This window comes from Stegostoma tigrinum, chromosome 17 (genome assembly GCF_030684315.1).
Source record: "Stegostoma tigrinum isolate sSteTig4 chromosome 17, sSteTig4.hap1, whole genome shotgun sequence".
Classification (NCBI taxonomy): Eukaryota; Metazoa; Chordata; class Chondrichthyes; order Orectolobiformes; family Stegostomatidae; genus Stegostoma; species Stegostoma tigrinum.
The window spans coordinates 30,742,318-30,770,232 of record NC_081370.1 but is presented as its reverse complement, the minus strand read 5'-3'; the positions used below and the strand labels follow the sequence as shown (position 1 = coordinate 30,770,232).

The 27,915-nt window shown below is 39.3% G+C and overlaps 1 protein-coding gene across 2 annotated transcripts in view; it reads right to left on the bottom strand.

Moving 5' to 3' along the window:
- pde3b (phosphodiesterase 3B) overlaps positions 1–27,869 on the bottom strand; it is a 248,370-nt gene extending 220,501 nt beyond the window's left edge. The window contains exon 1 of one of the 2 annotated variants that reach the window (XM_048545839.2): positions 26,619–27,869. In XM_048545839.2, the coding sequence (XP_048401796.1) occupies positions 26,619–27,497 (879 nt within the window). In that variant the 5' untranslated portion in view covers positions 27,498–27,869. The remainder of the gene's footprint in view (positions 1–26,618) is intronic. The other variant, XM_048545840.2, reaches the window with a different exon arrangement.
- Between the last annotated feature and the right edge of the window lie 46 nt (positions 27,870–27,915).

The following is a 27,915-nucleotide window of genomic DNA, read 5'->3' as shown; positions in this document are numbered from 1 at the left end:
ATTCTCTGAAAATCTGTCAGAAAAATGACTTTCATGAGATCCTTCTCGTGTTTCTGAAACTCTACAAGTACAACAAGGATGAAATGCAACCTTCATTTAAATTTAGTTAAAATCAAAGCAACTCCTGATTCTCCACTACTAAGCATGTCAACTTGAAATCTAATCAACCTGCAAGGGTGCCATTTTAATCCCACACAAAGAGGATTAGGAATCACAGAAAACAAAATTTTATTGTGATTAGACACAAATCCTCTTCAAATGCCTCATCTTAATAACCTCATATTTTTCACACTATGCTGACTTTATTTTTTATCTATTCACAGGATCAGTATGTCACAGGCCAGGCCTGCATTTATTGTCCATCTCCAATTGGCCAGATGGTAGTTGAGAGTCAACTTGTGGGCTCCTGTGGGTTTGGAGTCAAGGACGGTGGTTTACTTCACAAAAGACATTAGTAAACAAGACATGGTTTTCCAACAATCAGCAGTGGTTTTCATGGGCACTACCCATCTTGGACCCTCTTCAATCACCTGTTTGAAAAGACTGTCATAAATCACAGTACCAGGCACAAACTGCTATAATGATAGCTGCTACCCAGGAAAATGTGTCAAGTTTAATGTTTGAGCGTTGAAAAGAATTAGAAATAAAGTTTGATCTTTAGCCCTCCATAATACAGAAGAAATTAACAGTCCCATTACTTTCTACTTTCCAATTAAAAGGAAAAGAAAATTGTACTCTAAATCACAAAAAGCTAGCATGCAGTCACAACAGGATTAATTAACAGAAGTAAAGCTATATTTCTTCAAATGCAGACAACCTTGGTGAAATCGCACCAAGTATACAATTTTGGCCTCCTCATCTTAGGAATAGTATACATAGCCTAAAGGGGTCACAACAGGAATTCATCAGACTGATCATTCAGATGACAACCTTATATTCTGAGTAGTTATTAAAAGCTAGGGTCTATGTTCTCTGGGATTTCCAAGAACAAGAAGTGATCTCATTGAAACTTATAAACAAGACGTGACAAGATGGATGGCTGATAAACTAAATTCATATTTCGCTTCTGTCTTCACAAAGGAGGGCACGAATAACATACCAGAAATGTTGGGGAACACGAGCTTTAGTTGGGGGGGCGGCGGAGGAATCAAAGCAAACCTGTATTAGTACAGAAATGGTGTTAGCGAAATTGATGGAACAAAAATAGAAGCTGCTGGAAAAGCTCAGCAGGTTGGGCAGCATCTTCGAAGAAAAAAATCAGAGTCAACGTTTTGGATCCAGCGTCCCTTCGTCAGAACTCAACTGATGGAGAAATTGATGGGACTGAAGGATAATAAATCACCAGGACCTAATAATCTACATCCCAGTGTACTAAAGGAAGTGGCCTTAAAAACAGTAGATGCCATTGTGGTCATAATCCAAGCTTCTTTCGATTGTGAAACAATTCCCACAGATTTGAGGATAGCTAATGTAACCCCACTATTTAAAAAGGCAAGTAGAAAGAAAACAGAGAATGATAGACCAGCAAATACAAACCTAACTAATTCAGTCTCTTTTCATATCCCAGGAATCAATGTGGTAAACTTTGCTACACTCCTTCTATAGGCAGAACATCCTTTGTCAGAAGATTTTTGACAAAAGTCCCAAGTAAAAGATTCATCTGTAAAATAAGGCACATGGAATTGGGGCTGGTGTATTGAAATGGATAGAAAATTGGTTGGCAGTCAAGAAACAAAATAGGAATAAATGGGCCTTTCTCTGAAAGGTAGGCAGTGACTAATGGAGTACCACTGGATCAGTACTCAAACCTCAGCTATTCACAATACTTGTTAATGACTTAGATGAGGAAACTAAACCCAGTATCTCAAAATTTGCAGATGATACAAAGCTATGTGAGCTGTGAGGACGTCACAGAAATGTTGCAGTGTGATTTGGACAGGCTGAGTGAGTGAGGAAATGTATGGCAGATGCAGCATGATGTGAATACATATGAGATTATCCACTTTGGTAGCAAAATTAAGAAGGCAGATTATTATTTGAAAGGCTGTAAATGGGGAGGGCTATGTTCAACAAGACCTGTGTATCCTGGTGCACCAGTCACTGAAAGTAAGCATACAGGTACAGCAGTCAGCAAAGAAGGCAAACTGTATATTCGCCTTCACAGCAACAGGATTCAAGTACAGGGAAAAAAGATATCTTGTTTCAAATATCTAGGGCACTGGTGAGACCACACCCATATTTTGTGGGTCATCTTGATCTCGTCTGAGGAAGGATGTTCTTCCTATAGAAGGGGTGCAGCAAGGTTTTCCAAACTGATTCCTGGGATGGCAGAACTGACATATGAAGAGTGAGTGAGTCAGTTAGGTTTGTATTTACTGGAGTTTAGAACAATATGGGAGACCTAATAGAAACGTATAAAATTCTAACAGAAGTAGATAAGATAGATGCAGGAAGGATGGAATCAACTGTGGGGTACTGCAGAACCAGGTGTCACAGTTTAAGATAGTCAAATCTTTTTAGGATGAATATGTAGAAAAATGTCTTTATCTGAGAGTAGTGCGCCTGGACAATTCACAGAAAATGGTTGAAGCCAAAAGACTGTGGTTTCGAGAACGATAGATACCTCTTGTGGCTAAAGGAATCAAGGAATATGGGGCAAGAGCTGGATTATGGTATTGAGCTCATTGATCAGCCATGGTCATGCTAAATGGTGGAGCAAACTCGAAGGGTCGAATTAACCCTGCTCCTATCTTCTATGAGGCTAGAACCAGAGAATACAATCACAGAATGATCATTCAGCTATCTAAGACAGAAAGGAGAACTTTCTTCATTCAGAGGGTGGTGAAATTTTCAATTTCTGTACTACACCAACAGAATGTGGATGAATAATTTAGCATGTTCAAGACAGGGATGAATAGATTTCTGGAGACTCATAACATCAAGGATATTGAGATAAAGTCATTTTACTATGGACATTGATGGTAAGTCATTGTCTCAATGAATTGTGAAGCAGGCTAAATGGTTGACTCCTGTTCCTCTGTGCATGCATCTGGATTTGTCAGTTAAGTTGCAAACATTCAAGAAATTTTTGAAGTCATATTACTGCAATAGTGGCTAGCAAAAATTTTGCTGGAATTATCAAATTTTCAAGGCTAACATGCACAAAAATAAAATATTTTTAATCAGAAGTAGGTTTAATTATTTTGCTGATACCTGCTACATTTCAGGTATGTATAAATTGATTCCTTCTTCCACGAAGAAACACCAAGAAGGTTTAACATATAGACATTTATATGCGTTAAGATAGAGGATTCACCAGGATCTCGATAATAATCAAGCTCAAGACACTGATGGTGTATGCCTGTGGCCATGTTCCAACATCAAATATCAACTAATAGTTCTTTTTGAGAACAACAATGGGTTTCCCCGGTCTTTACTTTCCACCCCACCAGTCTCTGCATTCAAAGGATCACCCTCTGCCAATTCAGTCATCTCCAGCAGGATATCACAAGCAAACACAGTTTGCCCTCCTCTCCACAATCAGTATTCCATATGGACTGTAACCTCCACTATCATTCCTAACTCAACACTCCATGGTATCCTCCCATGCAATTGCAGAAGGTGCAGGACTTGCCCATTCGCACCGTCCCACTTCGCTGTCCAAGGCCCTAAACACACCTTTCAGGTGAAGCAGCATTTTAAATGTACTTCTTTTAATCTGTGTATTCACAGCTCACAATGCAGTCTCCTTAACAGTTTTAAGACCAACTTTGCTCTATCCATAGGAATGCCCTTGATCTTCCAGTTGCTTGCCATTTCAATGGACCACCGAGCTCCCACACTAACATTTCTGTCCTGGGCCTGTCCACATGGTTCTAAATAAGCATAACATTGTTCCTCAAACCAATCTCATTTTCTACTGAGACACTCTACAGCCTAGGACTCAATAATCACTTCCACAACTTTGCAGCATGACCTTTACTCAACTACCCTCCAAACTTCCAATATAGCCGTGTCTTGTTGACTTTGCTCTCAGCAAAGCAGACCCATTTTCTCTTTTTCACATTTTCATTTACACCCATTTTACATCTCCAACCATCCTTCACCATGAGAACCCATCCCCCCCCACCCCGGGCCTTTTGCTCTGGACACTCTACCATCTTCCAAGATGTGCAGGGTAGGTGGACTGGCCATTCTAAATTGCCTGTAGTGTTCGGGGTGTATAGATTAGGTGGGTCAAAGGGGGATGGGTCCAGGTGGGGTGCTCTAAGGGTCGGTGTGGACACGTTGGACTGAAGGGCCTGTTTCCACACTGTAGGGATTCTATGATTCTATGATCTATGATCTTTTCCACCAACCCTTCCTTCACCCCCATCAATAACATCAGAACCATTTTATAGCCCCTTTTGGTTCTGAAGAAGAGTCATGTCCGAATTGAAATGTAAATTCTATTTCTCTCCACAAATGCTATCAGGCCTGCTCAGTGTCTCCAGGACTTTCTATATTTATTTCAGATTTCCAACATCTGGAGTGTTTTGCTTTTACCCGTCTGCATGAGGGCTGTGCAAATAATGCATATGTAACTCATAGGATGAGAAGTATGCTAAAAGAGAGAGAATGAACAATGCGGTAAAAATGAAGTTTTGAAGGGTAAACATAACAATTTCTGCTACAACATCTATGAGATTAGGTTCAGAACAACATACATGTCTAAGGTCACTTGTTTTCATTATCAGAAACGGCAGTCCAACTCAGCCCTGCAGTGCTTTTAAAAGTAACAGGCCTGCAAGCTAATTGCTGACAATCATGACGCAAACAGTTTCCAAGACTTCAGCCAGATTCTGGAGTGCTTGCTCCAGCAATTTCTCATCTGTTTATACTCACAAAAGCAGTTCCACAACGCAATTACTGCATCCCATTTCTCTCTTGTAGCTGCTAAACTGTATCAGATAAAGTACACCAACTATTCTTGCAACTAAACAGGTACCTTGTGGTTTGATTTTAACTAAATTTAAATGAAGGTTACATTTCTTCCTTGTTGTACCTGTAGAGTTTCAGAAACACGAGAAATATCTCATGAAAGTCTTTTTTCTGACAGATTTTCAGAGAATATGAACAACGTAGGTCTGGTTACATTCCTACACAGCTCCTGCTTTCCTTCAGTACTTCCACCATATTTTTGTTGATTTGAGTCAGCATTCCTTGCTCTAGTTCATGCACCAAGACTATGAAGAAAATATTGCTAACGGTCCATAACAGCTCTGTTTATCTTGCTTTGGGAAAATGAACTTCATTGTAAAAGAACCTGTAACCTATCTGAACAGGAAATTAAGAACTTGGTCTTTTGAATGTTATTTTGCTTCTGTTTCTTATTTCTGAAAGATTATTTATTCTAAACAAATTAGTGGAAAAAGTGGCAGCTACAATCCCATTTTCTTTACTGGCAATGCACTTTATATGTTCAGTGACAATGGGGAATAGGAAATTTCACTGCTAGAACAGAGAGAAAAGTGAAAGCTAAGTCATCACAAGTCATCTTACTAAATATTCCAGGAGCCAGCTGTCTGCCAGTCTCTGCTGCCTAGGAATGCCAATCCACGAAGGACCATCTTTCCGAAAAGCAAACATTTAAGAAACGGTTTATAATTTTTGGCAAAATATCCTGCAGAAATTGCAGCTATTTCCTAACTTCACTGTCGAATAGTCCAGCTCTAACTATAAATTGGAATCCTCCTTGTTCTCGATATCAAAAACAGATGAAACGGTTTGCTTGCATCTACTTTATTATTCCATTATTACATTGAAAACTTCAATTAATCAGTCCTCAAGATTTCTAAGTGCAAGGAAATATAAGCTACATTCATGTAGGCTTTCCTCATAAAACATAATTCTTGAAGCCCAAATGTTCAGTGATGAATCTGCGCTCTAGCCATCCCAAAGTTAAAATATCCTTCTGAGGTATGCTGCCTTTATCGAAATACAGTATTTCAGGTGGAATCTGATCAAGGGTTTGTACAAACAAAACATAACTTCCTCTTCATATTCCAGCCCTCTGGAATAAAAAGAGATACCAATACATTTTGATTGCTTATAAGACCTGTGCACTAGCTTTTAGGAATTCTGACATGGATCAAAGTCAGATGATTTGCATGGATTGAATGGTAACCTGAAGACAAAAACAGGAGAAAAAAGACAGAGCAATAGAGATGGAAAAAATACTGTAAGGAATTATAAAACAGCTGCTGACAATATATAAAGACAAATGAAAAATAAGCATATTAAATTGGCTGTCATTGGCATCGTTATCAGTGTGCTCTGTGTGAAGGCAGGTCCTTTGTTTATAATGGACTTTCCAGATTTCTCCATCCTGTGTCAGTCTTTTATTTGCCAATAAATTACTTCAATTTTAAAATGAACCAGCATTAACATTTTCTTCCTTCCTCATTCCCGTTGAGACCTTCCCTCTACAACATACCTCAGAAATCTGTTTCCTCTTAATATGCCTGACCCACATCCTCTCTATCCCAAATAATTCAAGAAAAAAATACTTGTTCAGGTACATTCCACAGTACTTTACAGAACGCCTCTAGTGCAGATAGGTGCCATTCAGCAAATCAAATCTGCAGCGACCCTCCGAATCAAATCCCACCCAGACCACCTCGCCCCACCCTATCCTCATAATTACATATTTTACCCTGGCTAACCCACTGAACCTGCATATCCCTAGACATGACATGGTAATTTAGTATGGCCAATCTACCTAAAATGTACATCTTTGGACTGCAGGAGAAAACCGGAGCACCTGGTGGAAACTCACACAAGAACACCTGGGATGCACTTTAGAAGATTTGTGCAACCTCAAAAAGACCAATGGCCTCTTTCTACATTATAGGAATTCTATGATTCTATGGCATAGGTGTTACTGGGTGGTCAGCATTTATTGCCTGTCCCCACTTGCCCTTGAGATCATGGTAGTGAGCTGCTTTCTTGAACTACTGCAGTCCATTTGGTAGAGGAAGGCCCACAGTGCTCTTAGGGAGAGAATTCCAGGATTTTTAACCCAACAGTGAAGGAACAGTGATATATTTCTGAGTCAAGATGGTGAATGGCTTGAAGGGAACTTGCAGATGGTGGTATCTCCACACATCTGCTGTCGCTGTTCTCCGAGATAGAAATGGTTGTGGGGTTGAAAGATGTTGTCTGAAGATCTTTAGCAAATTTCTGCATTGTGTCTTGCAGATAGGATACACTGTTGCCACTGAGCATCAAACGAGGAGGAAGTGGATGCTTGTGGATGTAGTGCCAATCAAGCAGGCATGAATTATAATGGATGGTGTCAAACTTATTAAGTATTCTTGGAGCTACACCCATTCAGGACACCCCTGACTTGTGCTTTGTAGATGGTGACAGGCTTTGGGGAGTCAGGAGGTGAGGTATTTGCTGCAACCTTCCTAGCCTCTGGCCTGCTCTTGAGTCCAGTTACGTTTCTGGTCAATGGTAACCCCCCGGAGTGTTGATTGAGGGGGATTCAGCAATGGTAACATGATTGAATGTCAAAGGTGCAGTGGTTAGACAGTCTTATATTGAATATGGTCTTGCCTAGCACTTGTATGGTGCAAATATTAATTGCCACTTGTCAGCCCCAAGCCAGATCCTGTCCAGAAAATGGACTGCTTCAGTATCTGAGGAGTCGTAAATGGTTCTGAACATTGGCAAACATCCCCCACTTCTGACTTAATGATGGAGGGAAGGTCAGTGATGAAGCATCTGAAGAACGGTTAGGTCTAGGACACCACCTTAAGGAATTCCCACGGAGATGTCCTGGTCCAGGATCCAGTAACTGCAGTCAACAATTAGAAGTGAAGAAAAAAAAGTATATGTATTCAAAACTTTGGCAGCAGGCAGGACTAGCAATTAAAAGAGAAACGCATGTGACAGAATGGATTATGAAGCAATTCAAAAAGTTGGGATGTGGCACTTGCAGCAAATTCAGAACAAGGGGATGCAAATCTAAGACTGTCATTAACAGGTCAAAAGGAGAACTTTATTCATAAACTGGTGGGACTACAAAACTCACCGAATGCAAGGGGACACCTAGTGCACATATGAATAAAATGATAGAGGGGCAGATGTAATTAAAAATAGGAGGAGGCATGTCTGCACTATTAACATAGAAAAAAGAAACAAGGACTAATTAGGTTAAATAGTCCACTTCTGTTGTGTAGCGTCTATGTAGTTTTACATTACACGTATCTACGTAATTTCCAGAAAAATATCAAATGTTTTCCATACCTCAGCAGGTGAACAAGTACATTTTTCCAAAGATGAACCATCAGAAATAATAATAAGAAAACTTAAGTGCTGTTATTGTCCTTTTTTGCATAGCAAGGCACATCTGTTGTATTGCTCATAAGTAAAACAAAGGACTCATTATTACAGAAAGAAGCATTATGATTTGAAATATTTAAATTTAATCAATAAGTTTTAAAACATCATTATTCTTCCATTCATAATCTACTCTCAAATAAAGGTAACTGCAATCCAAATTGTGATTACAACAGTTGATCATACAATACTCGTATATTGAAAAGCTGCAACTAATAAAAATGGTTGTTGATTCAGTTTATGTAAGTTTGATTCTGCCATATCTCTCAGGGCTTCTCTATGTGTATGCCTTTCATTATTAGAAATTCCATTGGAATTGGTTATCAGGAGGAAAACTCTCCAGTGGTTGGAGTCATACCTTACACATAGGAAGATGGTCCTGCTTGTTGGAGGTCAAGGATCTCGGCTCCAGGGCATCTCTGCAGAAATTCCTCAAGGTAGCGTCCTAGGCCCAACCATCTCCAGCTGCTTCATCAATTACCTTTCCTCGATCATAAGATCAGAAGTGGGCATGTTTGCCGTTGATTACACAATGTTCAGCACCATTCATGACCCCTCAGATACTGAAGCAGTCCATGTTCAAATGCAACAAGGTCTTGATAATATCCAAGCTTGGGCTGACAAGCGGCAAATGACATCCAGTCCACACCAATGCAAGGCTATGACCACCACCAAAAGGGACAATCTAACAACCACCTCTTGACAGTCAATGGTGTTACCATCGCTGAATCCCCCATTATCAACATCCTGGGGTTATCACTGACCAGAAGCTCACCTGGACTCACCAAACAAACAGAGTGGCTACAAGAGCAGGCCAGAAGCTAGGAGTACTGCAGTGAGTAACTCACCTCCTGACCCCCCTCAAAGCCTATCCACCATCTATAAGGTACAGGTCAGGAGTGTGATGGAATACTCCCCACTTGCCTGGATGAATACAGCCCCAACAACACTCAAGAAGCTTGATACCATCCAGGACAACATAGCCCACTTGATTGACACTACATCCACAAGCATCCACTCCCTCCACCACTGATAGCATTGTGTACTATCTACAAGATGCACTGCAGAAATTCACCAAAGATCCTCAGACAGCATCGTCCAAGCACATGATCACTTCCAACTAGAAAGACAAGGGCATCAGACACATGGGAACACCACCATCTCCGAGTTCCTCTCTAAGTCACTCACCATCCTGACCTGGAGATATATCGCCATTGCTTCACTATCACCGGGTCAAAATCCTGGAATTCCCTTTCCTATTGGCATTGTGGCTCAACCCACAGCAGGGGGACTGCAGCAGCAGGCAAGAAATGCTGCCCAGCCAGCAACGCCCACATCCCACAAAATGAATTGAAAAAAACACACTTCTAGGATGCTTTCTGTCATAACAGGAAATGAATCTCTTGCTCATGCACTCACAAACAGACTCACATGAGCAGCCATAACCTACTATGACTCGCTCTGTGTCGGCACCATTTGATCTGTATTCCCTTATTTGCCGTGATTTGCCTTAACTGATCGCAAAACAAAGCTTTTCATTGTACTTAGGTACATGTGTCTACAATAAATCAGAATAAACCATGGCCCACAGATGCTCTCACCCATGCCCACACATTCACTGACATGTCAAAGCCATACTAGCTGTGCTCACAAATGCTCTTATCAACTCTATTTCTAAACACAGAGATATACACACGAACTCCTTCACTCTTACCCCTTGCACAAACTCTCATGGTTCCCATATACACCTGCAATCATGCACAATTTTTCATCTCAAAAGTGACTAAATTCTGTCAACACATCTTTTTTCCACCCAAGTTTGCAGAGGTGAATATTTGCTGATTGAAATTTCTGTTTCTAAAACCAACATCAAAGCAATTAATGAACCAGGTCAGCTTCCTTGCTTGAATGGCCATGCGGTCAGGTGACTGTCATCAGAGTTTCAACAATAGAAAAAAATTCACTGAACAATGCTATTACGCACAAACGGCAGCTTCAGCAAACCTTGTAAATCTAAGAAAACAAGGAATATCAATTAAAATAGCTGTTCATACATGTGAAAATAACTGCCAGAAAGGAAGGTATTGAAGGTGGAAGCAAAAAGGAAAACTTACATCTCGAGCCAAGTACTTCAATTGTTGAAGGTGAGCAAATTGAAAAGCTTCATAAAACCAGCAACAGAAAATTAGAATCCTTAGCAAGACAACAGAAAGCGTCTGTTCCTTAAATGTTTTATTTTTAAAATACACTGTGTTTGATGATAAAGGAAGGATAATCAGATAAATGTTCTTTAAAATGGCAATTCAAAGAAACAAATATTCAGACTTTAGTAAATATGCTTCTTTATGTTCTCTAGAAATCTGAAATACAAAAATTAAAATCCTTTATCAACAGATTGTTCAAGATGTCAGTACACCACTCCACCATGTTTGAGAAGGTACAGAACATTTGTTGTTTACATACTACCAGGGTCTCAAAAAAGTTAAAAACTTAAGGGGGCTAGTGATGTCACCTAACTAGCTAATATAATTTTCGACTCAATCTGTAGCAATGTATTTGATTCAGTGATTCCTCGCCACGTGTCCAAAGGAAAAAAATGTTGTCAATATATCTGGTGGATAGCATTGGTCGGAGGTTTTGTGCAGTGAAGAAGTCTTGTTCGAACCGGTGCATGAAAATGTTGGCATATTGGAGAGCAAATCTAGTCCCCACGGCTGTTCTGTGTGTATGGATGAAGAACTGATTGTTTAAGGTGAAGACATTGTGGTCAAGGATGAAGCAGATGTGTTGTATGATGGCGTCAGGAAATTAGCAGTTAGTGATATTGAGGACTGAGGCTGCTGCGATGATGCTGCTGTCGTGGGGGATGCTGGTGTAGAGTGCCGAAACATCCACTGTGACAAGGAATGTTCCTGGATTGACTGCTCAGTGGACGCTAAATTTCTTTAAGCTGGGAGTTTCTTATTCAATGAATTTCAAGATGGCCTTCACATAGCCAGAGAGATTCTCACACCATTAACTGATACAATGGGACGTCCAGGTGTGTTGGCTTTGTGTATCTTTGGAAGGCAGTAGAAGTCAGGAGTACGCCAGATGAGAGTGCATAGGGTACACTAAAAGGACTGGATCAAAAGTCCTGACCAGTCTGTTCAGTTGACGAGTGTGTTTTTTGGTTGAATCGCCAGGTAGTTGTTTGTAGTGCTCCAGGTTGTTCAGCTGTCAGTACACTTCCTTGCAGTAGTCTGTTCTATTCTGTAGGATGGTGGCTCCTCCTTTGTTCTGTTGGTCTCAATGACAATGCTGGGATTGGTCTTGAGAGCATGGATGGCGTTGCATTGTGCCCGCGTGATGTTTTGCACAACTTTGCCAGAGTGGCTGATGAATCTAGTGTTCACACATTCTCTCATGGATTGAGCATACTAGGCAACAGCCCTCTGGAAAGGTCCAATTTGTCTCCATCTTTGCCCCCTCCCCTATGATTCTCTCTGTCCACCAATCTGCTTCATTGACTGTCTCTTTGGGCTAGCTGACGATATCTTAGAAGAATTCCCAGAGTCTCATTTGTCTGATGAATTCCTCTGTGTCTGCTGCGAGATCAATGGGGTCCGTGTTTGAGGTGGGACAGAAATCGAGTCCTCAGCTAAGAACTTCAATTTCATCCAGTTGAAGGGTGTGGTCAGATAAATTGATGATGGATTATACCACGGTGGTACTGCTTTCAACTGTGGTGCCAGGGAAGAGTTGGTTATTGCTGGTGGTGATGCCAAGTTGCTCCAGTTTCTTGTTCTTGGTATGCATATAGGTGGTCTAGTTCCATTGACAGTGTGCTCAAAACTGTACTGCTTAAACCAAGTTCAAAAACGTATTTAATACTTGTTTGATTCTCCAATGTTTACTAATTCTGAGTTTTATATTGAAAAATCTGCTGCAACCAGTTTAACAGTTAGGATCAAAGTTTTATATCTGTGCTCTGCAGTTAATTTGCAAGTCAAAGGTTATAACAAGATAACATACGAACTAGGAGCAGACATAGATCATTCAGCCCCTTGAGCCTGTCCTGTCATTCAACAAGATCATGCCTGGCCTGATTACGGCCTCAGCTCCATATCCTTCCCCCACAATAACCTTGATTCTCCTGATAGACATGTATTACCTATGCTCTTCTTCCACTGCTCTCTGGGGAAGAGAGAGTTCCAAAGTCTCATAACTCTTAGACAAAATAATTCTTCTATTTCCATCTTAAATGGAAGACACTTTGTCTTTAAAATATGTACCCTAACCATAATAAGAGGTAACATCCGTTCAGCGTTCACCTTGTCGAGTCCTCAGAGGGTCTTTTCGGTTTCAATAAAGTCAGTTCACATTCTGCCAAATCCTTATGGATCAAATTAACTTATTAAAGCTCTCCATTTATTTAAAGTAATCAATGAGCTTCCACCCAAATTCACATCCTCAAACTTCTGCTAAAAAATTCTACAATGAAGAGCACAAATGAGATTAGGATCAAATCTGTCCTGCATTTGAGAGGCGGTAACCTTCTCAGTTTTTCTCATCATTCATGATACTTTACCTTCAATAAAATTATTGGAAAACAAACTAAGTTGAAAACGATATTAGCTAGCTCGGTGACATCATTAGTCCTCTTAAGTTTTTAAACTTTTTTGAGATCTTGGTAGTATGTATTATCACAATGGTACAGTTTCCATTTTCCCCAGTACTGCTGCCTGTGCCCCAAAAATCAAAGTCTCTGTTTTCCCAAACAATCTCTGAGCCACGCACCCTACAATCTAATGTCATCTACCCTAAACCAACTTGCTGTTAGCTCAGACAGCAATGCCTGGATTACTACCTTTCAGGTTCCAGCTTTAAATTTAGTTCCTAGTTGTTTGCACCCGTCAGAAGAATTAGTTCTAATTATGTCATTTGTACCAACACAGACACCACCCACAGGATTGTCCCCTTCTAATGCATGTTGCTCCCCTGCCCAGAGCAGCCATCCTGATTCCTGACACCAGATCCAAACTACAGATAGCTAACAAAAAAACATTCTGGCGCTAATATTATGTTCTACCATGACATAACTTACAGTCAGCCCAGGATTTGAAGTATGGTTCAAAAACAAAGTTGCTGGAAAAGCTCAGTAGGTCTGGCAGCATCTGTGAAGGAGAAAACAGAAGGGTCACCGGACCCGAAACGTTAACTCTATTTTCCCCTTCACAGATGCTGCCAGACCTACAGAGCTTTTCCAGCAACTTTGTTTTTGTTCCTGATTTACAGCATCTGCAGTTCTTTTGGTTTTCGAAGTATGGTTCTCAGGTTTAGCATAGTATGAGAATGGAACTCAGTAGAAAGGCGAAAAAACTGAAGCAGGATGCAAAGTAGAAATTTCTACTCATTACTAAGTACTCACACAGTGCTGCACAAAATTCTTTATCCTTTCAAAGGATATGAGCATTACTGGTAAAGTCAGTATTTGTCGCCCATCCTGACTGTCCTTGAACTAACTAAGCCATTTCAGGACACAGTTAGGAGTCAACCAGAGTACCATGTTTGTGGAGTAATACATCTGGTAGGCTAGGTAAAGATGATTAACGGCCTTTGTGCAAGGAAATCAATGAACCAAATGAGCTTTACTCTCTATTTAGCTGAATTTAAATTCCACCATCTGATATGAAATTCACATCCACAATGATTGGGACTCTGGATTAAATGTCCAGTAATATTACCAGAACGTCACTGTCTATCTAGAGCCGGTGCAAGATAACAGAATCATATCACTCAGAAGTTCTAAAGAAGAGTCACCAGGCTCAAAACATTAAATCTGCCTGGATGTGAGTTTGCTTGCTGAGTCGGAAGGTTAGTTTTCAGACATATCGTCACCATTCTAGGTAACATCATCAGTGAGCCTCCGACGAAGCGCTGGTGTTATGTCCCGCTTTCTATTTATCTGGTTAGGTTTCCTTGGGTTGGTGATGTCATTTCCTGCATTGGTGATGTTATTTCCTGTTCTTTTTCTCAGGGGATGGTAGATTGGCTCCAAATCAATGTGTTTGTTGATGGAGTTCCGGTTGGAATGCCATGCTTCTAGGAATTCTCGTGCATGTCTCTGTTTGGCTTGTCCTAGGATGGATGTGTTGTCCCAATCAAAGTTGTGTCATTCCTTATCTGTATGCAAGGATACGAGTGATAGTGGGTCATGTCGTTTTGTGGCTAGTTGATGTTTATGTATCCTGGTGACTAGCTTTCTGCCAGTTTGTCCAATGTAGTGTTTGTCACAGTTCTTGCAAGGTATTTTGTAGATGACGTTCGTTTTATTTGTTGTCTGTATAGGGTCTTTTAAGTTCATTAGCTGCTGTTTTAGTGTGTTGGTGGGTTTGTGGACTACCCTGATGCCAAGAGGTCCGAGTAGTCTGGCAGTCATTTTGGACATGTCTGATGTAGGGGAGAGTGATTATGGTTTCTGAGCCCGTTTTGTCTGTTTGTTTGGGTTTATTGCTGAGGAATCGGCGGACTGTGTTCATAGGGTACCCATTCTTTTTGAATACGCTGTATAGGTGATAGAAAGCGGGACATAACACCAGCGCTTCGTCGGAGGCTCACTGATGATGTTACCTAGAATGGTGACGAAACGTCTGAAAACGAACCTTCCAGGTCAGCGAGCAAACTCACATCCAGAACCTCAACCTGAGCTACAAGTCTTCTCAAAACTCGCTATTAAATCTGCCTACTTTCCACAGTTGCTGCCAGTTGGCTGAGTTTCTCCAGCAATTGCTGCTTTTGTTTCAGATCTCCAGCATTTGTACTTCTCTGTTTTATTGTATCCTATCATTTATCATGTATCCTATAAAATAGGAAACCATGGAGGAGAAAGATGAAATCAGTAAAAAAGACACCGAAAGCCAAAGGCTCCATGTACGGCAAGAATGCAATTGCATGCTATTCTTAATGCAGACATAGAAAGGGAAAAAAATAAGCTACAAAGCAAATAACTACAGATGCTTGGAAATCTGAAATAAGAGCAGAAAATGTTCAAAATATTCAACAGCTCAGGTAGCAATTGTGAAGACAGAAATGAATTTGTTGTTTCGGTTCTGACAAAAAGCATCAGTCTGAAACATGAGCTTTGTTTCTCTCTCTCCATAGATTTTCCTAGCTGTTGAATATTTCCAGTATTTTCTAATTTCCTATTTTGATTAATAAAATTTGGAACATGTCACCAACATACTTATAGTACTATTAGATGATCGAGAAATTGTATTTACTGAGATACACTTATGAGAAAATCATCAGACGTAGTCCCCCATGGATATATTAACTAACTATAGCAAGGATGCTATAAATGCCCTTAACCGCCTCTATCCAGAAATAGAAAAATTTGCAGAGGAAAGGATCAAAGTATTCCATGATGCTGTCCAAGTTCAAGTAACCTTCTGAAATGCACAGCTCACACTCAAACAGATGGGCTAGACATTCAATATCCCCAAGAGCCACAAAATGAAGTAGCAGGATAGAAATAAAGGGAATTGCATTGAATAATGGTTTAATATTTTCATAGACTCACGATAAAAATTTTCTTCATGTGACACATTCAACATTAGCTGAAGAGACAGGCACACTTATAAGATAAACTTAGATTCTAATGAAGATTACACAATCTGAAGCCAATGAAATGCTGTGTATTTTTAAATAAAGGTCACAATTCATCTTTTCGTCTTGTCGTAATATTTAACGGCTTCTGATTAAAACAATGAACTTTTGGCTTTTCTTTGCCAAAACTTTGCAGTAGTGAGGTATTTCACCTAACTGAATTTATAAGCAATAATGAGGAAAGCTTATTTTTGGCGGTGTTAATTGAAGAATGATTAGTATCCAGGATCCTGAAGCCTCGCTACGCCTATCTAATTAGTGTATCAATGAAAGCAAAATACTGTGGATACTGGAAATCTAAAACAAAATATAGTGCTGGAAAAACACAGATCTGGCAACACCTTAGAAGTAAACAGTTAATGTTCCAATTCGAATAGATTCTGCATCAGAACTTTTCCAGCTCTTTCTGTTTTAATCATTCTTCAAACAATGTTTTAATACATTTAATTTTCCTCAGAATTGACTGACACATTTCAGTTTAAGATTTTCTGAAGAACAGTATCTCCAGTCATACAACATACCCTCAGTACTATATTAATCAGTCTGCCATGGAGCTACATTCAAGTCCGACAGCAAAGCTTGAAGTGACAACCACCTAGCACAGAACTGAATGTGTTATCAAGTGTGCCATAAAGGTGGAGAAGAGGAACAAATTGACAACAGCAATAAAAGTTGGAATGGTTATGTATAGACCGCATCTTTTTATTTTTCTGTTTTTTTTTATTGTGGAATTAAATGAGACGGTTTTGAAAACCAAGCATTGTAGAGAGATTGCGGCACTTTTTAAAACCATGCTACCAGCATTTATCCTAAGTTACCGTTGTTTGTAGAAGAGGTTTAGGTGCAGACAAACTAGCACCAGGGAGCATGTACAAGATGAGATGCGGTCGGCAATAAGTAGGTGTCGGTAACAAAGGCCTTCTGTCTGCCAGCAACTAGGTGACTGGCTTGCAGGTAGGTGAACAGCTTGTGCGTGTGAACAAATAGCCAAAACCCTCTGGAAAGGGAAATGGGTCTTCTCTTTCCAGTCAAAAAAACTGAAGTCACCAGTTAGTGGAGGCTGTGACTTTTAACCATTGTCAGAAATGTTACTTTGTGAACTAGTTGCTCTGTGTCTCTTGCAAGCAATCTTTCCATGAGGCTTGGTTTTCAAAACAGTCTCATTTCAGTCCACAATAAAAAAAAACAGATTGGGTATCTGGAGGAAAGACAGCAAGAGATCAAGCAGAAAGCCTGTAGAGAGGGGTCATTTAACTGTCTTCCCAGCTTTTCTCTCCACCTGTAATGCCAATTTTGCTTGGTCTGGTCTCCATCTATCTGGACGTGTTTCTGGGAAAAGTCTTGTAAGGAGGTTAGAGTTATACGTTGATAATTCACAATTGTTTGCCTGTAGCTAGTATCTATTCATGCTCCAGGTCCTCTGCCAAGTTGGTTCTAATCAAACGCAGCTGAACTGTGAATTTCTGCATACACCAATAAAATCGTTAACTTTTGAGACCATTCCAAAACAGCAGGGCTGGATTTCCAGTGGACTATCCCAGTGAGGCATAAAAGTTAATTTACCAGCACAGTTTGTTTTATCCATTCGCAAAAGTACAACATGCAGATAAGATGAACAATATGTTATACAACTGTAATTGTAAAATTGTAACCTTACAAACAAAATTAATACTTGACCCAGCTCTAACACTTGAAGACTAAAACCTGCTATATTAAGGGCAAAAAGCAAGAAAAACATTTCCAAGTTAAACACAATCACACTAAGCATATTAGTGCAGGTTTTTTTTCTTGAAGTGATAGATTTTGAACGAGAGAACAAATGTGATCTTTTATTCTGTGATGCACTGCATTGCAACTATTTCTGTATTTTCAAGTAACAATGTTTCTTTCATTCAACTATGATCGAATTTAATCTGTAAAAGTTGTTGATTATCGATTTCAACTCAGTATAGTATTATGTTAGCAATTTAACACATTTTATTGTGGTGACCTATGTGCTTGTGTAGAAATGCAATTCAATTTGTAACACTAGCTCATTGCTTTTTGTTCTAATGATGTGCATCAGTTCCAATTTGATCAGTCTGTTCACAAATACGCAAATTATGTCAGACAGAAATGCAAATAGTTTTAGAGCCTCAGAAAAAAAAGATATAAATATTTCTTTTAAACTTAATAACTGTCTTTGAAAAATGCTTAATATTCCTAGAAACATACTTCAATCATTTCTGCAACACTGCTGACTACAACTGTAACAGGAGCATTATCCAATGGAGTTTATAATGGATTGACACTCTCACGAAAAACACAAAAGATTCCAGACAAGTATTCATCTATATTCAGCAGAACTAATATTTTCCAGCTCACATTGTATACAGCTAATTCCGGTTGACAGCATTCCCAGTCCTTACAAATCAGAACATTGAAAGATGTGCAGGCAACCCAAGCTGGCAGTACAGTACTATAATGGAGGAAATACTACATTGAAGGATGTCATGCTTTGTGTTATTGTCAAGTAAAGCAGATAATTAGTGTGGATTAAGTTGAAAATCTCACACACGTTGATTTAACAGCTATGAGTGCAGTTCACAGCTGATTCTCCTGCTGCTTCTAACTTGCTCTCCTGAATTGTGCAAGGTAGTTGGTCGTGCGATTTCATCCTGGATCTCGGCTTATTAGTAAAGCCATCTCTGAAAGCAAAAACATTCATCCCTTTCCCCAGCCAAAAAAAGCTACATACACTACAAGTGAAAATACATACACATTAGTGCAATGGCAAAAATATTTCCATCCATAACTGAAATATTTGAATGTTACAGAGTCTGCATTATGTATGGGTGGTTTCATAGACCTTCCAGGTCCTGCAATGGTAAAATCTTCCTGAGATTTTGACTCTTTACAGGGGTGTTCAACTTATGGATGTATTGGAATCTTGCATGTTATTAGTATATTAATTGCTGTCCTGATGTCGTTCACACTTTCATTGCCCAAGCTTGTTTTTGCGTGTTTTGTGCCCAACAGTCCCAAGTTGGTTTCTTTTCTTCCTTAATGTTGCTCCATTCAGTGTGTAACTTTTGAGCAACCATGTTCCCTTTGTGGGATCTATGATTCTTACATTCTGCCCAAATAAGTAGATTAAGCAGCACTGTACCTATTAATCATGCACTTTCTTTTTGAGAAGTCTGTCCCTGAGAACTTGGCCAAGTATCAGCTTGGTAAGGTTGGCCTAATTTGCCTTACAAACATGATGTTAAGCCCATATGTAGAGATACAGCCATTTTGGTATTAGGTATGTAGCAAGAATCAAAGTCATATCACTGTCCTTTTACACAAATCTTTATTGTCTAGGTGGTGCACTTTACATCCCAAATCACCAAATCATTTCCAATGGCTCATCAGTTTCCACAGTGAATTGCTTACTAAGCAAGTAGATATGGAATTTGAGAGACAAATGTTTCATGCTCAACGTTTGGATAATTAGGCTGCATTTATGATACAACTTAATCAATGTGGTAAAACATTCTTTATTCGAATAATCCTCCTGGTAATCGAATAATTCAAAATATCTTCAGATCAAAATTGATCTTTCCATATTACATGATCTGTAGTCCTGGCCCCTTTTTGGAAGCATCAACTTCCAGGATGGTCTTCTTCCTTGGGTCACAGCACTGAGAGATACAAATTTCCTCTCACAAAACTTGTTTGAGTGATTCAAACACATGTTGATGGTCCTACTGTCATACAGATGGTACATTTTTCCTCAAGAATTATTGTAATGATAATGTGATTTTAAAAATTGCTATCTATGTGCTAAGAAGTTTAAAAAATGTTAAGAAATTTCTGCAGATCCTCTTTATTTTGGGGAGAAAGCATGCATCTTATATCTTCAACTTTGCATGGGTCAAGATTGATTTCATAACCTAAATAGATTTAACAAAAACTGCTGATATGACCTATAATCATCTAGCCCATCTTGCTGTTGAAAACAAGCTCTTTACAATGAGCTGCCTCACTGAGTGAATAGATTTCAGTCATATTTTTCTTTGGTTTGTCTATGATTGCAACGACAGCAGAAATATATGCATATCCAGGCACACTTTCTGCTGGGACAAATTATAATTGACAGATAGACTGAAAAGTAGTTTCTGCAAGCAATAATCTCCAAATGGTGATCTGAAAGTAGTGTTTTCCTGAGATTCCTGTGCCAAGTCAAATTTCAGTATTTGACATGCAGCTTGCTTATGAATTTAGCGCCTGTAAAATTGGGATTCAATTTCTCAAATGTCAGAATTTTGTGAGATTAGCATTATGGAGAATGGTTCAGATATTAGAGGTCGAAACACAAGTCAAATGAGTCAGCTCTTTCCTGTACTCATGTACTAAAACTGCAGCGTTCAGTCTGCTGATTTACACATGTTATGAGGTTCCATGTCATCCAGCTCACGCATATGCTTCCCTTGTATGTGAATGTACTTGCTGGGAAGGTGGAGTGACCAAACTATTAGCAGCCTCTCTAGAGTACCTCAGTCTGAGGTTTTAGAATTCCCTTCTTAAACCTCTCTGCCCCTCTTACTCCTCTAAGAGGCTACTTAAATTCTACTTTTGTACAATTTGTAGCATTTATTCACATGCTTTCATATTTTATATTACTCCCAGACAAACATTGAGACTCACAACTCTTAAACTTGCCTTGGGATGTTACACTACGTTAAAGGTGGCATGTTTATTAAAGTTGTTCCTGCTCCTTTTTTTCAGTTGCACTTTTCAGTTGTATTCCTGGATGTATCATTTTTTCTTTGTGAAGGATTTATTTCCTTTCAGAATCTCTCCAGTTTATCTTTAAACTGGTTACCTGCTTTAGAAGGCATGTACAGAAAGTTCATAAATTTTGAATTGGTTTCAAAGTTAAAAGTTTTGAAAATATGAAATATCCCATTACCATAGGCTTTAGGCCGTTAAATAGGAGCTGGAGCTTTTGAAATAAGTTTAATTAGTTACCCCAGCATAAACACAGTAACTTCTTGACACTTGGGTTGATAGTAAACCCAATTTTTCTTGCAAATTTGACATGGGAGGTATCTGTGCCAATTCAAATTTCCTCATTGCTACAGATTACTTCTTTCATGTGTGAGTAATGGTGTGCACCTGGAATTCTTTGTATTTTTTTGCAGGGCCCTGCGAGCATAAACAGTTTCCACATTTAGCTCAGTAAGAAGCTAAGAGAATGTATTACAACAGGAAGATTATTAGAATATGGAATGTTTTACCACAAGTGATTATTAAGCATATCACAGAATCTTGTCCTGAATGAAATTTACTAAATATGCAAAAGTATAAAAAGGACAAGGAAATAGGATCTCAGTGGATAGCTCAGTTCAAAAATGAATGACAGCATATGCACAACCGGCAAATGATTTCTTCCTGTGCCATGACTGTATTGCTTTTTGGAGCACTCCAACTTATAAGCAACAGTACAAATTTACTCTGATAATGCTTGTTTGAGTTATTCAAACATACTTTGATGGTCCTCCTGCTTTACACATCGTACATTTTTCTTCTGTGCCATTCAAATCCACCAGATCTGTCGTGCCTTCTGAGATATAGCTTAGGTATATATAACATTTTATCCATATTTGCGGTAAATTGGGGATCTCAGCTAAGATGCATAAGGCAAGTGCATCAAATTCCAACTTCAGCCAACTTACTTTATTTAAGAGAGGCTGCAAGGAGAAGCCTGGGAACTATTAACTGGTGAGTGCGACATCAGTGGTGGGTAAGTTATTGGAGGGGCTTCTTAGTGATGGGATTTATATGCATTTCAAGAGGCATGTGTGATAATACTCTGGCTTTAAGAGGTGTACTTCAACCTGCCTTTTTTTTGAAGAGAAGTTTTGAACCAGAGGTACAAGTGGTCTCTTTGGAGCCAATAAAGTAAACAGCTTCGGAGGCCCTGGGTGTTTTTTTTCCAGTTAGAACAATAGAAGCAACATGAAAGGATGGATTCAGGCCTCCACAGAACCAGAGTTTCAGCTTTCAGCTGTTGGTGTTTCAAATTTGGCTGTGGAAGCCACTATACATCTCTGTGCCATAGCAAAAACCTGGAGTTCTCTTTCTACCCAAATTTCCTCTGGGACTGGAAGAACATCGCATGAAAGACATCTTATTTTGCTGAATTTGCCTTTGCCAAGGATGTGTTTATGGGATGTTACTAGATTGGAACAATTGCTGTTAAATAATCATGGCTTCTGTTAAATTAACCAGTTGAGTTAAGGTTATACCAAACCTTCTTTCTTTTGCATGTATTTTAATGGTAGTTTAAGAATAAAATGTGTGTTGCAATCGAATCACGTTTGGTGCACAGCTCCTTATACCTACCTATAAATAAAAATTAGGGTCTGGGATATCTCCTTGATATATTTTGAGGGGGTTTGGTCTGAATCATAACACTAAGGACTGATTAGCAATTGTCAGCATGGATGTGTGTGGGGCAAATCATGTCTCACAAACTTGATTGAGTTTTTTTGAGACCGTGACCAAGAAGACAGAAAAGGACACAGCAGTAGACAATGTCTACATAGACGTTAGGAAAGCCTTTGACATGGTTACACATTGTTGGCTGGTTAGTAAAGTTAGATCACATGCAAGTGATTCCAACTGGATATAAAGTTGGCTTGAAGGTAGGAGACAGACAGTGGTGGTGAAATGTTGTTTTTCAGAACAGTGGCCAAGGACCAACGGTATTTGCAGAAATCAGTGCTGGGTCAACTGTTGTTTATCATTTAGATAAAACATTTGGATGATAATTTAGGAAGCGTGGTTCGTAAGTTTGCAGATGACTTCAAAATTGAGAGTACAGTGGACAGTGAAAAAGGTTAATCTAAGATTACAAAGGGATCTTGTCCGATTGGGACAATGGGCCGAGGAGTGGCAGATGGAGCTTAATTGGACTAAATGTGAGGTGCTGTTTGTCTTACCGAAATACAAGGGCAGGACTTAAACAGTTAATGGTTGGGCCCTGGAGACAGTGACCCAGCATCAACCTAGTGTACCTTATCTGGACTACCTCCAAAGCCATGGGATGTGATTCTGTGATTATACAATATTTGCTAATAAATCCCAATGTGCTAAAAATTACACAATCAATTTAAGATCATCAGTTGGACTCTGTGTTTCAATTATATGTGCTCAATGCCACATACTCCACATGAATGGCCCTGTTCTTTGCAAACTAAAAAAAAACCAATACACTGCATCTTTTTCAATTGCACTGAAGCTAATGGGATAGCCTTACCCTGGTGCATTCCCTATGGTAATGCATTAGCTAATCAGTTAGCTTGCCCAGTTTAAATTTTAACAAAAGCTTGGCAGTTAACTGCCCTGATGCATTTTCCACAGTGACATCCCAGCCAGAGTCCATTTTCCAATCAATCAACACTGCTTTTAACACAGCACAAATTATGCTCCTTTTCAGATTCTGTATTCTTGCAATTTAATCCTAATGAATCCAAGATGAAAAGTTTCAACACCATCTCCCTTTTCACAATTTTCGGGTTCTGTACTAGTAAATAACTATTTGGTCAGCACTGGATGAGGAATCTGGGATAACAAACTATGGTCTTTAAATTACAACTAAATGGTATCTGTGTAAAATTAAGAAACACTTATTTAAGTAAAGGGTGGCCAAAGTTCAAAATTCTTTTCAAAAAAAAAGCAAAGCTAAATTTAACGTCAATTTTAAATGGAGATTGATAGATTTTTTTCAACCAAAGGTTTTAAACAATATGGGAAAAATATGGAATTGGCTTACACATTCATCACAATCTCAGTGAATAAAAGAACAAAGTCACAGATGAAATCACCTACTTTAGTTTCCAGGTTCCAAACTCATCTCTACTCTCCCACTGCCAAGTACACCAGTATGAAGTAAATTCAAATCCAGAAAAGACATTTTTATTCTTTATTCACATCTTCTAGGCTGGAAGTTTCAATTTACGCCTTTTAATAAAACCCTTTTGTTTTCCCCATTACCTTCAATTATGAATTGTGGGCCACACAAAATATCAAATTCTATTCATAAAATTAAAGATAGTTTATGCTGTTCTTGTAAAATTTATTTAATCACTCCATAAAAATTAAAAACATTCTGATCATCTCTTACATTCTGACTTGGAGTGCACAAAGTTAAAACTGCTGGGAGAGAAAATTATTGATTCACTTCCACCAAGTCATAAGAAACATAAAAAGGGGAAAACAACATAAAGTTTGCAGCTATGCTGGCCTCTTAGGCCTCAGATACCTCACCTGGAAACACAAACAAAATACACTTCATTTCAGCCAGTTTTCTACCACAACCCAGAGATACACAGCTCCCCATACCTACAATTTGCCCTTCAACTGACAGAATTTCTTGAAATATTTTAATCAGTTAATGTAATAATATTGTTACAGAGCATTTTAGAAATGTTACTGTGCTGGTCTTTTCACATTCCACAAAGAACTCATATATTCAGAGCATCATCATCAATCGTCAGTAAGACGGTCTGAGTAATCATATATGATATGACCAAGTAATCCTGGGCCAAGTGGAAGCTGTATGTCCACAATAAGCGAAAACAGGAATTCACCAGTCAGACTGCATGCATATCTTCAAGCAGCTAATTACAAATTATTAATATTGACAGCAACCTGGACAGATTCACTCGGCCATTAATTTAGCATGACCAACAATTTCTATACACATACCAGCTTTGTAAAGAAACGTGAAAAGGTTCTTCAAATAATACATGATAAACATATGCCAACCAGGAAGAGGACATCAGGAAACCAGAGTGCAAGTTTGGCCAATGACGGATTGTCAAACTTTTAAAAGGTGAAGGTACTTTAGGGAGCAGCTCTGAAACAATAAAAGCTCTATCACCAATAGTGATGAAAATGAATACAGGATACACAAGAGGGAGGACACCAAAGGAACATATTATGTAAAGTTATGTTGGGAAGGAAGATTAAGCAAAAAACAATAACCATTAAATGAAAATGGCAACATATACTCAAGAATGTGTCCACGACCATACAATCTTGTAAATGGAAATAGATAAACCAATTTAACCAGGTGTTATCTAATCAATATTCATGTTGGCAAGTCTCCAGTATTACATTGCTGAGCAAGTTCTCATGAAATATTACAGTTTAAAAGATATACAGAGATTAACCTCCAGTGTAAAAAAATGCGAACTGTAGTCCTGATTTCCCCCAATTGCTCAGGACTACGTGATATAACCTAGCTCTAGTGCTAACATATTTTCCAGAATTTAGCAACAGACAAAATATTCTAAGATTGATTCCACACCCAACATAGATACATCAATACTAACCCGGTTTGTGCATCAACAATGAAAAAAACAAACTCTGGCCCAAACATTTTCATACTGACCGTATTTTCCCCCAAAAGAATTGTCATGTCACTTTAAAAACATTAAAAACAAATAATCTGTTACTAGTAATACATTTTACTTCCAATAACATCTCTAAAGTAGTCATCTGTTCAATATCTATCAATACATATTGATTCAAAACTTTTATTAGTACTGGTTGAAATGTCCACATTTTGACAAACCAGTATCATGTATGCTTTCTGCACGTCTAACAAAATATAGCCTACAAACGTTGTTCATCAACTTTAAGCAATGGATAAAAAAAGACTTTACATGTGGATTTGACTTTGCCATTTCCACCTGCTCTAATCTTGAAAATTCTTTATTTAAAGAATTTTAACATATTTAGAAAGAAGTAGCAATTACATATCACAAAATTAGAGCAAGCTAAAACTACATTATTTTTAAATTCAAGTCCAAACATGAAACTTTGGCAGCAATATAAACTAACATCCATAGATTTCAATCCATCACACTTGTTGCAAACTTTAGGCTTCTACCTGGAATTTAGGAGGGAAACTAAGAACAGCTTCATGGAATTTGTATGACTCGCTTTAAATTGTGATCTAAAAAATCTAAATTGACAACAGAAATTCTTTCCAATTGTAATCTGACAAAATATATTATACATTCGAAAACACTTCACTACTGTTTTATCTTACAATAGTAAAATACGTCTTTACATAAATGAAAGCAACTTAATTGTTTTACAAACTAGCGTCAGAACTTGTTATTTAAAAATGCCAAGATTTGTTTGTGTATATATAACTGTGTCCTTCCAATAAATTTCATGTTCACGTACCATGCGAAAAAGCTCGTTTACATTTCACTCTCTACCTAAATGAACTGCAGTTATTTGCACTATGAATCTTATCATAGACGTTTTAATATGAAAATAATAATTCGTAGACTCAAAAAATATTCACTATTGCTTGAAAGATACAATGTTCCTAAAATGCATAAAGATTTCGCGTACGTTACTGCCTGACTTGGGCAATTACAGAAATGTCATCTGTATCATTTTAAGATTTTTCAGGGTACAGTCGAGAAACGCATGTCAGTTTCGAAGATGTTTACAAACATTACGCATGTGTATTTTTATGTCAATCTGACATATTGAGGGATTTCAAAAATAACGTGAAGTTAAACAACTCGTACCTGCTCCCTCGATATGCAAGGCAACGACGTCCTCCTGGGCATCTTGCATCCACCATAATAGCTTGCTGATGTTTCTCCCAAAGAAACACAACTCGATCTCCTGCGTGGTTTGATCACTGGGATTTTTTCTTCTGTGGCTATCCTACGACGGGCTTCTCTCGGAAATAGGTAATCAAAATATACAGCAATGGTAGCCCCCACCATCCCGACCCCACAGGCCAACAGGGGTCTTAGAGCTGCTGGGACGGCGATCAAACTGGTGATGGAAGCCAACCTAAGAACGCCGGCGAATAACAAGATCAGGACGCTCTGTTTCACTTTCAAAGTAGAGAGTAATGTCAGAAAGCCCACGCAACCCAGCACAACGGCCGGAGCCAGCAACCTGCAAAGAAATAGCTGGTCCTCACCGACCAAAACTTGCACCACCAAGAAATCTCCGAGGTAGCAACATGGAGGCAATGACAGAAGCCAAGCCGTACTGCTTTCCCGTTTGCTCTTCCTCAGATAAAATGTCAACCAAAAGAAGGCACAGCAGATGCTAAAGAGAGGACTGAGAGACTGGAATGCGATAGCCCATGCCGCCTGGAAAGTCTGCAGCAAGGATGAAAGAAACTCCGCGTCCAGGCATCTCCTGGCCACGATGGATAGAGCGACGATTGCAAAGGCACTGCAGCCGCCCCCGAGGTAAAAGGCTGCAAGTTTCGGACGCACCAAGCCGAGCCTCTCCAAGTTACACCACCTGCAGATGGAAAACCCGCCGTCCTGTTTCAGCGGGGTGACGCAGCTCTTCACATAACCGTTGCGACTGTTCTCCTCAGGGCACTTGGCGTTGCTGGTGTTGTTGTGCACCGCCGAATCCCCCTCCTCCCTCAACGCCATGTTTAAGTTTTCTTCCCGTCCTCTTTCGTGTGTTATTCCGCACACGCACTCAGCGATCTCTAGCCGCGGCCGTCCTCTGCGCCCCGAGATCACTCGCTCCCTCCACTAGGGCGAAGGGAGAGATCGAGCATTTTGGCCGATGATTACTGGACAAGCAGGCCACATACTGAACTCTCCCTCCTTCTCATAGACACCAACACACACACATAAACACATTGGATCCGACCTAAACTCGCTATCCCCTCCCCCAGACAAATCCAACTCCCTGTGGCTCCGCGAAGCCTCTGTTGCTACAGCACCGCACGAGCTCTCGCGCGCGCGTCAACGACTCACTCCTGCTTCAAACGGACTCCCCCTCCCCCATAAACGCCCGGCTCGGCGCGCGCGTCATTATCACCTTCCTGCTTCAAATCGTCTC